Source organism: Nesoenas mayeri (genome assembly GCF_963082525.1).
Source record: "Nesoenas mayeri genome assembly, chromosome: 25".
NCBI lineage: Eukaryota > Metazoa > Chordata > Aves > Columbiformes > Columbidae > Nesoenas > Nesoenas mayeri.
Window position 1 is genome coordinate 4,097,529 of NC_137549.1, and position 13,968 is coordinate 4,111,496.

Genomic DNA, 13,968 nt, shown 5'->3' on the forward strand with positions numbered 1-13,968 from the left:
CGGTGGTGAAGGAAAGCTTACAAATTACCAGTACTTTGGGGCAATTATAAAAGGCAATTTGTTGGGAGGCAGAGGGAAGTGAGCGCCGTGTACAGCCCAAAGCAGCGACCAGACCACAGAGCTGGGGGTTTGGCTCCGGCTCACTTTGATCCACGTTTCAGATTCCTTTGATTTTTGCGCCCTTATTGGCAAATTACATTGGCATAAAGCTTTCAGCGAGCACTTTGCAGCTCGACAACCTCCCAACCTATTTATTTATTAAAGAAGGCATAAGTCCTTCTTTTCAGGACTGTAAGCCTGACTTACAGCATCCCGCACAACCCTGCCCGTTACTGACTCCACGCACTCACATCTGACTATGCTGTGACCTTAAAATTCACCCACTGCACAGCAAAACACAGCAGAGAGCTGGACCACAAACTGCTGGGGTTTAACGTATTTTCCCTAGAAATATTGATCTGAAGTGAACACTTCCAGCCGCTGTGAATCTCTCTAGTCTTCCCTCCCATCTACTCTCCTGGAGAGGATTAGCAGACCAATGCTCCACTCCTGCTTAGTGAAAGAAAAACATAAATATGCTTGAAAGAGCAAGGTTTGTGGTCAGAAACGCTGCATCCCAGCAACACATGGAGAACAACCATGGAAGAGCCTCTTCAACAGACCCGCACAACAAGCTCAACGCCCAGGTCAAGATCATTTACTCGCTAGGAAGCTTTCCATTTGACCGACGCATCCTCCAAGAGAGATGTTCGTATTCCCTTATGCAAACTCAGGAGAAGGGTGTGTGGAGCTGAGGGTTTGTGAGCCAGACCTGGCTCAAATCCAGGCTGCTCCAAAGCCCACCGGCCAACTTACCCTGGAGAGAACGTCTTTGAATCGTTTGCTGGCAACTGACATTCGCAAGCCCTGACCCACAAGAAGTGTCCCCGGTGCCGCACGAGCCCTACACGAACCAGTTCTGGGCATTCCCAGGTTTCCACCAGCGTAAAAGCGTTGGAATTGAACCCAAATTCAACTGTTAGGTGTAGATTAATCTCCAAGGACAGCACCATTATGCGCAGAGGGAACAGGTCAGGACCCCTCCAGGGAATACAGCTCTGAGCATGCAAATGAGGATGGTTGGTTAAATCTGAAAACAAGGTCTCGGGTTTTTTTCTTTAAAGCTCCAAATAGCGAGTGGGATTTTATTTTATTCGAAGGGGGAACCGCTGCAGCCCCAGCAGGGCCCGTTCAGCACTTCAAAACCCGCAACCCTGCGGTGCAGGAGACGGGAAGGGACGGACCTTGTGACGGAGAGAGGGACAAACAGCCACGCACCGCCCGCCAGCAAAGCCTCAACATATTCCTGCCGTTAAACGCACGCCGTCACTGCAACTGTGCAAATGCACCGCTGTTAATTCCACAGAACTGGCCTCCCAACAAAATCCTGAAACTGGGAGAACTGGACCTGCAGGAAATTGCTCTTTGGGGGACTGAAAGACCCCCCAGCGCAGAGTCCTGCTGGGACAGCTACACGCCCCAGCTCTATAATTCTATCTTTCATTGCTCAGATGCGGAAAAGGGTCTGAGGCGTGACAGGTACCAGGTCACTAGGTGCCTGAGCTCTGCCATCGCTTTTCCCCCTTTTATTCCATTCTTAGAATCATAAAACGCCCTGAGTTGGAAGGGACCCACAAAGATGATCAAGCGCAACTTGTGTCCCTGCATAAAACAACCCCAAAATTCACACCCTGTGTCTGAGGGCCATTTGTGACTTGCTGACATTCTTGGCAGTAGCAGTTTGACCTGTTCTGAACCGGCGTTTCTAAAAAGCTTTATGGACTTGAATCTCCAAGGGGCAAGAAAATCAGCCCCGCAGGACCACGGGCTGGGTGACCCAGGACAGCGCGGGGCCACAGCGGTCACATCCGCGCTATTCCTCCTCGTGGAGCTGGGTTTTCTATCTTTGCAGCATGTTTGCTTATCTAAAAAAGCAAGATGTGTGTGCTGAGCGTCACGAAGGTGCAGCACGCAACACAGGAACCCAACGGAAAGTCATTTTCTTTTGAACACAAGTTCATCTCTCCACAAGTCACCTGCCAATGACAGCCAGCACCGACGTGGCACGTCACCAACCCCGGACGGCAGGACAGATGGACGTTTTGGGTGATAACCCCCACCCTGCCACGACCAGAAGGGACTTCTCCTCCCCCCGAGCTGCACACACCCTCCTGGGGGAACTCCTGGGTCTCGTTCCTTTGGAAATACACAGCTCCTAAATGCAACCAAAGGTTTCCAGGCTACAGAAGAGTGTGGGGGACACAAGTGTCCAGCTCCTGCAAAATAATGTGCTGGAGAGCATGGACACATTTCAAACTGTGACAAAATAACCTGCAGGAGCAAAAGTTTAATAGTCTGGGGAGAGGAAAAAACAGCCTGATTAATCAGCTACTAAAGTTACATCTTTGAATGGCTTCAGAAACAGCCGCAGTTCACGGTGAGTGTTTAAACAGAGAACACACGACTCTGTTACATCTCCCCAGAATTTCCCATCCAACGAAAACCACCCCCAATCCACCTCTCTGTGCTCCTGCAGGAAACAGAACACGTTTGAGGGGCAAGTGTGGGGGGAGGATGGGCAGAGGCTTTGCTTTAACTCGCAAATAAACAAGTTGCAGCACATGTGCACGCAAACAAACACGGGCACATCTGAAACCCATCACGGCCAATTTCCAGTCTCGCGTTTCCTCCCTCCTGCGGCTCCGAAACACCCGCAGCCCCCGGGACTGCGACCCCCGGGCCGCGCTCGCTTACCATGCTGAAGTCCAGCAGGTCACTGAGCTCTTTGTCTGTCCCAACTGCGGCCATTCTCTGCTGCTGCTGATTCATACTCCTGCAGCCTCACCAGCCCTGTGGAAAACCAGGGGGAGGGGAAAAAGAGATATTTTAATGACTCCAGCAAACTACCCACCCCATTGATGAATATTTTAAAAAGACAGAGCAAGGGGCAAGAAAAGAAAAATCCTTTTTGCGGGTCTCCGGCACCCGAGTCCTCGACACAGTCGGAGTCCTCAGAGCGCGCCTGGAGGCAGAACAAGCGCTCTATTGACCAGACACACTTGTATGTTAGTTTTTTGCTGCCAATTCCACTAGTTCGGGCCAATTCTGTTCCTGGCGTGTGGCGAATGAAGAGAGGAGGAAAAAAAAAGGGGGGGAAAAAAAAAAGAGTCAACTCATTTATCAAAGGGTTCAGGCAAGTTATCACTCAGGCACTTGTCTGGCCCGGCCCCTCTCCTGCCCCCCCGCGGGAGGCTCGTTGTCCTTGCTGAGTTTTGTTTAAAAGAAGAGGGGCAGCGCTGATCCTGCGCGTCCGTCCCGGGGCTCTGAGCACCTGCAGCGGCTCTTCCGGGCGCTGGGTCGGGGCTGCCGGACCCGCTGGGAACGGAGCCTCCACTCTCCCAGAACAACCAGAAAGAAATTGGTTTAAAAATCGTTTTTGGAGCGTTCTGCAGAAATAAAGCCCTTCAGGCAACTTTGCGAGATAGGTAAATATTATTTTTCCTAATTTTACAGATTATTATTTTTAAAGGGAGGTTGATCTTTTTGGCCAGCTCGCTATGATAGAAAAATATTTCTTTGGAAGGAAGAGAGGCCTGGGATGAGATAAAACATTGCTTTTTTTGCTGGGTTTTTTTTTTTTGGGAACTCATTCATGGTTACAAAGGGCCGCTGGCCAGTAGATTTAACTCATTCATCATCAGGTTAGAAAAGAGAATGAAACACCCCAGCAGGCTCCGCACGACCCAAAGCGCCGCGGGCTGCGCCGGCTCAGCCTGCGCGTCTCAGCGAGGCTTAAAAACAAACCCAACAAACGCCGAAATCAGCCCAGGACATCAACCCCTTTGCCACGATGAAAACAAACAGCAAAAAACCAAAAACACCCCAAAAACAACAGCCAGGAGGTTTCTTTTTCCTCTTTTTCTTCGCTTTAAAACGCCTTTTCTAAGTGTCATCACAGCATCTGGTCGGTACTTTTAAAGCAACTTTCCCAACCTCCCACCCGGGCGCCTTGACCGCGGGGGCTGGGGGGGCATGCTCGCCCCCGTTACACCCCAAAGAAGCCCCTGGTGAAACAGGGGGGGCAGATCCCTCCCTGAGCAGCCCCCCAAAAACCCCACATCCCATAGACAACACCACCGCGGACAACTCGAACAGCACACGCTCGCCACCCCAAACTCAACTCGGGTGTTTATTTTTACCCCCCCACACACCCCAAACTGTCCTATTTTTAACTCCCAACCAGCCCCCCCGGGCACCCCCGTCCTGCCCCAGCCCGGGACGGGCTCTACCCGTCCCGGGAGCACAAAGGCCGAGGAAAACTTGACCCCGTTGGCAGGCAGGGCGGCCGGGCCGGGCTAACGCGCAGCAGATGTCCGCCGCTCCCCCCGGCCCGCTCGGGTTTCCTCCGGCGGGCCCGGCGCTGGCGGCACCTTCTCTCCTCGGACAAAGGCTCCAGCACCCCCGGGCTCCGGTTCCCGCAACTCCCGGCGCGGCCGCAGCAGCGCGGCTGCTCCGGGACACGCGTGGGCCCGGCCTGGCTGGACCGGGCTCAGCTAGGCCGGTCCGGGCTGCTCCCCCATGCAGGGGGAAGGGCGAAGGGGGTCCTTGCGCACCCCCGTGTGCTGGGGGGGGGGGGGGGTCATAGCGGGCTGCCCTCCCCTAAAAGTAGAACCCCCCCGGGGTTGGACACCACGGAACGAGGCCGAACAATCCCCCACCCGCGTCGGGACCCCCAACTTTTGGAACGGCCGGAGCCGTGAGCCCCAAGCCGAAGAGAGGGACCCCCCGCCCGGGGCGCTGAAATTCGTGCCCCCGAACTTCGCAGCGGGACGGGGCGCTGTCCCCACCCCCCCCCAACACACACACACACTTCGAGGCGGCCCCGCACGCCTGGGGACCCCCCAGCACGGCCCGTCCGCCGCCCGCCCCCCCTTCCTCCGGCCCCGGCAAACTTTGTGGGGACAATAGAGCCGAGCCCGTCCCGGGGCAGCCCCGGCGAAGGGAGGCGGCTGGTGCCCCAAGTCCCGCAGATCTCGGGGCGCTCCGCCGGGACCTCCAGCGCCCGCAGCACCGATGGGGGGGGGGGAAGGGGGAGCGCGTGTTTTATTATTTTATTTGTTTTATTATCATTATTTGTTACCTGTTCCGGGGCAGGCGCGCACCCCCCTGCGTGCCCAGGGCAGGGGAAGCGCATGAAGGTCCCGCGGGCGCGGAGGGCCAGGGGCGGGCGGGCGGCGGCCGCGGCGCCCAGGGCCCGGCGGGCGGCGGCGGCGGCGCCTATTGTTCTCGCGCCGCCGGCGGATACAATGTAGCGAAGCGGCGCGATCGCCCCGCACCGGGCGGCGCGTGCGCCCCGGCCCGCCCCCACCTCCCCCCCCCCCCCCTCCCGCAGCCGCTCCGGGTCCTAACGCTGCCGCCGCCGCCGCTCCGCCTCCCACTGCTGCTGCGCCCGCCGGCCCCGCTGCCTCCGCATGGTCCCCCCGCGGCGGCGGGCGTAGATGCGGCGCCCCCCCCGTGTCCCGCGCACACCCCCGCCTCCCCCCTCACGCCCCGCCCCCTGCGTGGCAGGGCACCTCCCCCCCCACCGTATCCCTCCGCCGACCGCGCGGATTCCCCACGCGGCGCTCCCCACGCACACCCCGCTACCGTTAGGAGGCAGTTGGGCAGAACCTGTTGCGGCGGAACGCGGCCCGGCGGCAGCGCGGGGGTGGAGGCGGGGAGGAGGCCCGTCCGGTTGGGGCACTATGTTTCATGGCGGAAGGGGATGGGTCGTACGTGGTGTCGAGAGAGGTGGAGGCGCACCGTGACGACACGGGAGCTCCCGGAGATTGACTGATACGGCCGAGGGGCACCGTCCAACGGGAGAGCGCCGCTGCTCTGAGTGGCAGGCGGCCAGGCCAACCAGAGTGCGCTTTGTCTCTGTCCCCGCCCACCGAGCGCGGTGGGCGGGGCGCGGCGAAGGCCGGGGGCGGTCGCTGTTCTCGTCACCGTCCGCAGCTCCCCCCGCTTCGCCGACGGGGCACCCGGCGGGGTCGGGCGGGCAGGGCAGCGCAAGCCCAGGGCCTGTGCCGGGGCGGAGGTCCCGCTGCGGGGCTGGCGGCGCTTTGGGAGCAGCCGCCTCGCAGCTGGATATCCCCTTGTAGCTTCACCGGGGCAGCCCCGCGCTTGGGGCTGGAGGGGCCCGGTGGGCTGCGGGGACTGCGGCCTGGCCCCACCGCCCCTCGGTGCTGCGGACATCGGGTCCCCCACCCCAGGGCAGCCCCGCGTCCCCCGGGCAGCACTACTGCCGCCGAGCCAACACCTGCCCACACTGCCCGTGCTCCTGCCCGCCGGCAGCCTCAGCCCGTCCACAGCAGCGCAGCGGGCATTGCAATGTGAAGTCCATGTTCCATGTCCCCAGGGAGCTGTCCCTGGCACCCAGGGAGCTGCGTCCCCATGAGCGTCCCTGGCGTTGCAGCCGGGGGCCTGGGCCTGCTGGCGCAGGGACCTTCGAGCCATTTGGCTTTTTGGAAAGAAATGCCTGCCTTTAAATGGAGTTAGTGACCAAAGTCATCTGTCATACAGTCACAGAACAGTTTGGGTTGAAGGGCCCTTCCCTATTCCCCAGTGCCACCCGCACCATGACAGGGACATCGTCACCAGCTCAGGGTGCTCAGAGCCCCGTCCAGCCTGGCCTGGGATGTCTCAGGGATGGTTCATCCACCACCTCTCTGGCCAACCTGGGCCAGGCTCTCACCACCCTCAGGGCAACAATTCCTTCCTCATGTCCAGCCTGAATCTCCCTCCTTTAGTTTAAACCATCACCCCTTGTCCTGTCACAACACGCCCTGCTCACCCCCCAGCATGTGCTCCACGCTCCCCCTGCTCCCGAAGGGTGGGAGCTGAGATTGCGTCATAGTCCCACCACACCAAGAGCTGTGGCTTAAATAACCTCCAGAAGCAGCAGTGCTGCCGGCAGCCGGCGGGGGTGGCGGGGCAGCGGTGCCCTCGCCAGCCGGCACAGCACCAGCGCTTGTGCCTCCGCTCCGGGGATTTCCCTGTCTTAAAATTTTTTGCAGAGAAACAACATCCCTTTATAGCCGTTGACTGCAGTCCAGGGCTCCGGCCAGCTGCGAGCTGCGGCTGCAGCGACCTCCCTGCCCGGGGTCTCGCTCCCTGCGTGCGAAGCGGAGCCTCCACGGCCGCGGTTGTGGCGCTGCTGGTGCAGCCGCCTCCTCCTCGCCGCTGAGGCCTGGGCAGGTCGTGACATGCAACGAGGCAGCAGTCAGCACAGAGGCTGTGAGCTCTGGCAGAGCCACGCGCCCTCTCCATGAGAAGTCGAGCGGTTACTCCAGTTGGATCTTCCCATTCGCTTGCAGCCCCCGTCTCTGTGCCTCAGTTTCCCCTCCATGTGATGACAGCAAGGCTGAACTCTGCCTATGTGAAACCCTTGAAGACCTTTGTAGGTGCTGCTGGGAGTACAGCACTGATGCATCAACCCACGGCAGCATACCCGGGCAGGGGCTCCCCGAACAAGCCCCGTGTCCAAAACCTCGCGACACAAACCTGCCGGAACCCAGGGGGCTGCCCCATGTCCCAGCATCATCCCCAGAACCAAAAACCAGCCGAGATGTTTCGTTTCTCACCAAGGAGGTGCCAGACTCACCACCATCCGCAGGGAACGGGCTGCTGGTGCAGAAGAAAAGGCTGAAACCTCATGTGAGGTGGATGGAGACGTGGGGCAGGTTGTTCTGTAGCCCCCAGCCTGGCCCGTCACTGTCCCCGTGTCACCTCCTAGTGGTTCAGGAGGGTCCAGGAAAGGTCCTTGGCCAGGAGGGTTTGGGAGGACTGGGCTGCTCCAGCCAAAGTGTTGCGGCAACATCTGGGGGGGCTCCAGCCCCAGCAGGGTCTGCAGGGATAAGTAAATAAAATAAATGATGAAAATGAATAAAAATTTAGGTCAGTGCTGGCAACAAAACAGGCTTAAAAAAATAAGATACTCAAGAAAAATCCCCATTTCCCTGGAATTTCCTTCCAGTGGGGCTGCTTTCCCAGGGAGTGATATGATTCCCAGGGTTCGGCACAGTTTGCTGGGACGTGGCCACCGTGTGGGACCCAAACTCTTGGACCCAACCAGGGGCACCATGTGACAGCCACCTGCACCACAGGGGACATGAGGAGATGGATGGGCTGGGACCACCCAGCACGGCCAGCGGCTGTATAAAGTCCTTGTGCAAAGCCCCTAAAAATCAGGGCAGCCCATTGTGGACAACAAGGGACATGACCAGGCGAGCATCTCCCACTCTCAGCCGAGGTCTGGGGGTGCCGTCCCCCCCCAGCTCCCCTCTTGGTCCAGTTTCAAGGAGGCAAAACAACCCCGGAGGTGTGGACATCGCTGGGCGCTGTCACCGCAGAGGACGCTCCTGCGGGTGACGGTCCTGGGGACACCGAGCGGGCCAGTGGCAGCCAGGCTGGGGCCACCCGCCGGGGCGAGGGGGCAGGGGAGCGCGGGGCTTCGCGCTGGATCCCAGCAGCTTTAGGAGCAAGTTTGAGTTCATATTTGCATTTAGTCACAGTGTGAGTCAGACATTCCAGCCCCGGCTGCCGAAATGCCTCAGCTCTGACTTCTGATTTCCCACTGCAACCTCGGGCTTTTTTCCTTTTTTTCCTTTTTTTTTTTCCTCCTTCCCCCGCCTTCTCTTTCCCTTTCTCCTCTTTTTCCTCCGTCTCTTGCCCGTCCTTTGTAAACAGCCCCATTGGACAGCGGTCGGGCTCCCGTGGGCGCACATTCGGCACTGGGCACGGATCAGCCGCGATGCTCTGGGGCTGCTGGGGCACAGACGCGGTCCTGGGCAGCCCAGGGAGTTCCATTTTTCCCTGCAACACTGGGGAGGTGAGGGGAGGTTAAACCCTTCCAGATGGCCCAGACATGGAGGGGGTTGAGCCAGGGACACCCCCAAACCCCTCCAGCAGTTGCAGGGGGACATGGGGGCTCTGCCGAAGCCACCAGCCAGGCTTACGCAGGTTTATTTGTCCTCAGCAAAGTGCCGTTTATTGGTTTGTAACGTTTTTAATTAAAAAAGACTTGCTGCCCAGCCAGCCCCCATCCTGCCCCCGCCCTGCCAGCCCCAGGCACCCTGAGCTCGTCCCATTGGGGACACCCAGACCCGGGGGCTGCGGGACCCCCGAGCCGGGGCTGGCGAGGGGAGACGTGCTGAGTGTTTGGCCAGAAAGGCAGGTTTGTGTTTGGTTTCCTGGCTGATGGGTTCCACATGCTGTTGCATCACACACAGCTGTTACATCACTTTAGCCAGGAAATTTAAAACAAGTGGCCTCCGCTGGAAATGGAGGTTTAATTGTTATTTATGGACAACAACAACAACAGGGAGAGGAGGAAAAAAAAAAGGCCTCAAAGCTCTTTTTTGTCTTTTCTTTTTCTGAACCCGCCCATATCTCACATTACAGTGACTTTGTCCTCAGCTCCCGCTTAGCCCACATGGCCCATGGGGACTGGCCTTGGTCACAGCCATGGGGGACATCGGTGGCAGTGGCAGGTCCACTTCTCTGACCTGTTTTCCTCCTTTCCTTCCAGCTGTGGGGACAGAAGTGATGCTGAGAGAGTGATCGTCCCCCTGCCTTCGCTTGGGGCGTCAGGGACCCTCTTCTTCCTCCCCCCTCTCTTACAGGCACGGCATGGAGCCCGGACATCAGTGACACCGACCCCCCATTGCCAGCACCGCAGGGATCCCTGTCACCACCATGCTCAGCTCCAGGCCCCGTTTGCAGATGGGGAAACTGAGGCAGAGGGAAGGGCAGTGGCTTTTCTGCTGGAGCACAGCAGTTCGTGGTGGCCATCAAGCATCTCCACTCACCTCCCAGCCCCGGCAGAGCTGGGAAAGAAGCTTCTCAAGCACACAGTGAAAAGCACCGAGGGAGCTTGTTGCCTGGGGAGTGTGATCGTGCCTGGGGGAGCTCGGAAAAGCTGCCTTAAAATCAACCAAAACCAAAGCAGAGTCATGAGAGCGCTCAGAGCGGTGTGCTGGAGGCACTCACGCCGTGTCCCCGTCCCAGGTGGGAACCTCCCCGCGCCGCTGCAGCGCGGCCCAGCACGGCATCCGCCTACGAACAGGAAACCCTCTGAACGCGTTCACCGGGGCGGGGGGGCCGGGGAATCTCCTCTGAATGGAAAGAAAAGTCACCTCCCCACGCAGAGAGACTGTGGGGGTGGATCTCCAGGGGTGCCCCTGCCGGGGTGCCCCACGGCGGCCGGTGGAAACTGTCTTCCCCAGCCAGGATGCTGGGGAGCAGGTTGCTGCCGGTGAGACAGCTCGTGGGTGGGAGGAGGTTATTGTGAGGGGAGAACCTGCCAGGAAAAGACTGAATCATATTATAGAATCATTTTGGTTGGAAAAGACCCTCAAGATCATCGAGTCCAACCATAACCCACACCATCCCTGCCCCGTGTCCTGAGAACTGTCCGTCTGTCCAGCCCTCCAGGGATGGTGACTCCAGCACTGCCCTGGGCAGCCTGTTCAATGCCCCACAGCCCTTTGGGGAAGAAATTGTTCCCACATCCAACCTCAACCTCCCCTGGCGCAGCTTGAGGCCATTTCCTCTTGTCCTAGAAATGCCCCATCCCACAGCTCCTCACGCTGCCAACAGCTGGATGGGCAGCTGTTCAAACTTGGGGGTAAATATTCCCTATGGACAAGGAAGGCGGCAGTACCTGTCTAAAGAACTGCCCGTGTGCCCCCTCCCCGCTGCAGAGGTCCCCCTCACCCACCCCTAAACTCTTGGTGAGGAAGGGGCAGGAGGACCAGGACGGGGTTTGCGGGTTCAAATGTTGTTGGGATATAAATGTGTTTTTAACGGGCCGAATTTCCAGCTTCTTTGAGGTAAACAGGTTAATAAATTCCTCATCACGGCGGGTGAGTGTTTCATTTTGCAAGGGCCAGGACGCTGGGGAGCGCAGTGGTCCCCGTGCTGCGGGGGAAGGAGGGGACGCGAGTGAGTGCTGCTTCTTTGGGACCGGTCTGGGGATTTCCCTTCCCTACCCAGATTTCTTCCCTTAGCGGGTTTTGTGATACAACGTCAAGTTTCAGCATCATTTGAAGAGTAATAGAAACCACCCCGGTGAGGTGAGTCCCTGCTCCGGGCTCTGTCCGCCACTATGGGACACAGTCATGGCCAGATCGTGGTGACACTTCACGCCGCAGCAGAGTTTGCAGCGAGTCCCATCTCAGCCCAATTTTCCGTCCTCCCTCCTCATGGTCTCTGCCCAGGGGTGGTTTAGGCACTGCCTGCCCCCCCAGCTGCCAGATCCAGCCCCCCCAGCATGGGGAGATCCCTGTTTGGCTCCATCCTCTTCCATACCACCCAGTCCTTCCTCTGTATCTGTGCCGTGACCTTGTCCCCCTGCACAGGTCTGGTGTGGATGGAAGATGCTGAAAACTCCCCCAAAACTCGGGCTTGGGCACAAGAGCAAAGACCAACCTGAACATGAGCAGGCACCTAAAAACTGACCCTGTTTCCTGGAGAAACTGGCCCTGAGTGACCTAAACTGGCCTCAAGTTGCGCCAGGGGAGGTTGAGGTTGGATCTGGGGAACAATTTCTCCCCAAAGGGCTGTGGGGCATTGGAACAGGCTGCCCAGGGCAGTGCTGGAGTCACCATCCCTGGAGGGCTGGACAGACGGACATGAGGTTCTCAGGGCTGGGCACGGGGACGCTGTGGCTCTGCCGTAGCTCTGCCATCCTTTGCCGTGGCTCCCGGTGTGTCCCCACCGTGTCCCCCCACCCGGCCTGGCCCGCGGCACCGCGGCATCGCTTCCCGTTTGCTTCCCCGGGCCGGGGGGGCGCGTGGGCGGGGGAGCCAACCACACGGACACGGGGTATAATTAGACACCAGCAACTTCGGGAGCTCACGTCACGTCGGCCGAGGGAAAGGAGAAGCAGAAACTCCTCGAGGGGCTGAGCTGCTGGCGAGGGGTCCTGGGAGGCTGCACCTTGGCATCCTGGGGACGCAGGAAAGGGCAGTGGAGGGGACCCATCCTTCCCCTGTCCCTGAGGGGAGCAGAGCATCCTTCCCCTGTCCCTGTGGGTACGGCCGGGACGGAGGCTGCTATGGGGAGTGTCACTGGGCGATGTTCCCACACAAGCACCAGCCAAAAATCCTGCAGCCCGGCTGTGAGTGCAGCTGAAGCTCATGGGTCCCCCCCCCGGCATTTTGCAGGGTGGTCCCCATCCCTGCCACCTGCAGCTTCGCTCAGTCTTTGGGGAGCTGGGACGTGCAGAGGGGAGAGGAAGGAAACCCACTGCTGGGTTAAGGGAGAGGAGGAGGCTGGACTGATGCTCAGCCCTGGGCACGTCAAAGGACCCAGCAGCAAAACCCATCTCCCCCAGCTGTGGCCAGCGGACCATAGAGGGGTTTGCCTGTGGGAGGGGGGACAAGAGGGGACACAGGCACCCCAGGGCTGGGTTTTATGCCATACCCAGCTGGCAGGTGACACTGAGGACGTAGCAGGGTGTTGTGGCTGTGGCAGTGGGTTCCCGCAGCCCCGCCAAGGGCTGGGGACACCCGGTGACCCCCGTTGCGCCCTGTGTCCCCACAGGGCCCTGCTGCCCCCCCAGCAGTGGGGAGCGTGGGTGCATCCCCTGGCCGCGGGGGGGTGGGCTGGGGGGCGGGGAGGGCGCAGGAAGCCAGATTAACGGCAACTAGTCGTGAAATCTGGGGCAGCCCCATCTGTCAGGCGTCTCCCGTTCGAATAGGGCTGCGATGCCTCCCCCCGCATCCCCCCCACCTCCTGCACCCCCCCGCCCCTTCCTGCAAACCCGCATCCGGGGGGGCTGCGGGGAGCATCCTTGGTGGGGGGAGGAGGCCTTGGGGTGGCAAAGGGACTTCTGACTCGTATAAAACCCTGGCTGTGCCTTTTGTCCCCATGGGCAGTGCCCAGCCCGGGCTCCAGGCTCTGCTCAGACCCGGTTTTCAGACACCCCGGGGGGGCATTTCTCTTCTGTTTGAGGTCTCTGAAAAGCTCTAGGTGAGGGAGTCAGGGGGGGTCATGATAGTTTTGTTTAAAATCAGGAGCTTTAGGGGGAAAAAACCAAAAAGACACATTTGGAGAGGGGAGAGGACAGGACAGAAAGGCGACGGAGCCATTCAGCTCCGTGGTTCTTGGGCATCCCGGGTTTGGAAGCTGCTTGCAAAGCTTTCAGTGGCGGGTGGTGTTGGAGCCCACCAGGAGCGGCTATGGAGGGGGTGACAGATCTGGCAGCCCCAGGAGGTAACAGGGGTGTCACCAGCAGGGAGCCAGCAGGATTGTGCTCCAGAGCTGAGCCCCACACCAGCTCCATGTTCACAGAGCGGGGGAGCCCATGACACCTTGCTCGAGCTGTGAAACCTCTCTGCCCAAGAGTTTGTCCCTCTTCCACAGTGTGTTTTGCCCAGATTTTGGGCAAAACCAGGCAAAAAGTGGCTCAGAACCCCCCAGCCCTGCCGTTAGCTCTGCTGGCCGCGTGGTGCCACGGGAAACGGTGCCGTTTCACCAGCCTGGGCAGGAGAGCCCGGTGGAAGGACACAAACCTGCCTGAGATGAAAACACACATCTGTGTGTGTGTAACCTGGGGCTGCGGGGGCACGTTCACCCGCCGGGGTTTGCAGTGACCTCGGGTTAACTTGGCAGCCGTCAGACGCTTTATCTTATCTCCGCATCGAGCCGCGCTCGCAGCTCGACGGGTGCCAAGCGCCTCGGCTTCCCCGGCCCTGCCTGCTGGGAGCGCGTCGCGCAGACACAGCACCCTGTGCTCAGCGTCGCGGGGACCGGCTGCTCCGTGCACGGCCCTTGGAGCTGGCACTACGGTGTCCCCTGGGATAATTCATGGGAAAGGGGACTGCTCCCATCCCATATCCCTCCTCCATCCCGCATCCCTCCTCCATCCCACATCACTCCTCC

At 59.6% G+C, this 13,968-nt stretch overlaps 1 protein-coding gene across 13 annotated transcripts in view; it reads right to left on the bottom strand.

Annotated features, from left to right (window-relative positions):
* Positions 1 to 5,831, bottom strand: part of TCF3 (transcription factor 3) — a 69,530-nt gene extending 63,699 nt beyond the window's left edge. For 10 of the 13 annotated variants that reach the window (XM_080359486.1, XM_080359485.1, XM_080359488.1 and 7 more), the window contains exons 1-2: positions 5,180 to 5,417; positions 2,794 to 2,889 (exon numbers count right to left, since the gene is read on the bottom strand). In XM_080359486.1, coding sequence (XP_080215612.1) covers positions 2,794 to 2,868 — 75 coding nt within the window. In that variant the 5' untranslated portion in view covers positions 2,869 to 2,889; positions 5,180 to 5,417. The other 3 variants (XM_080359481.1, XM_080359483.1, XM_080359482.1) reach the window with 3 other exon arrangements.
* Positions 5,832 to 13,968: the final 8,137 nt, after the last annotated feature.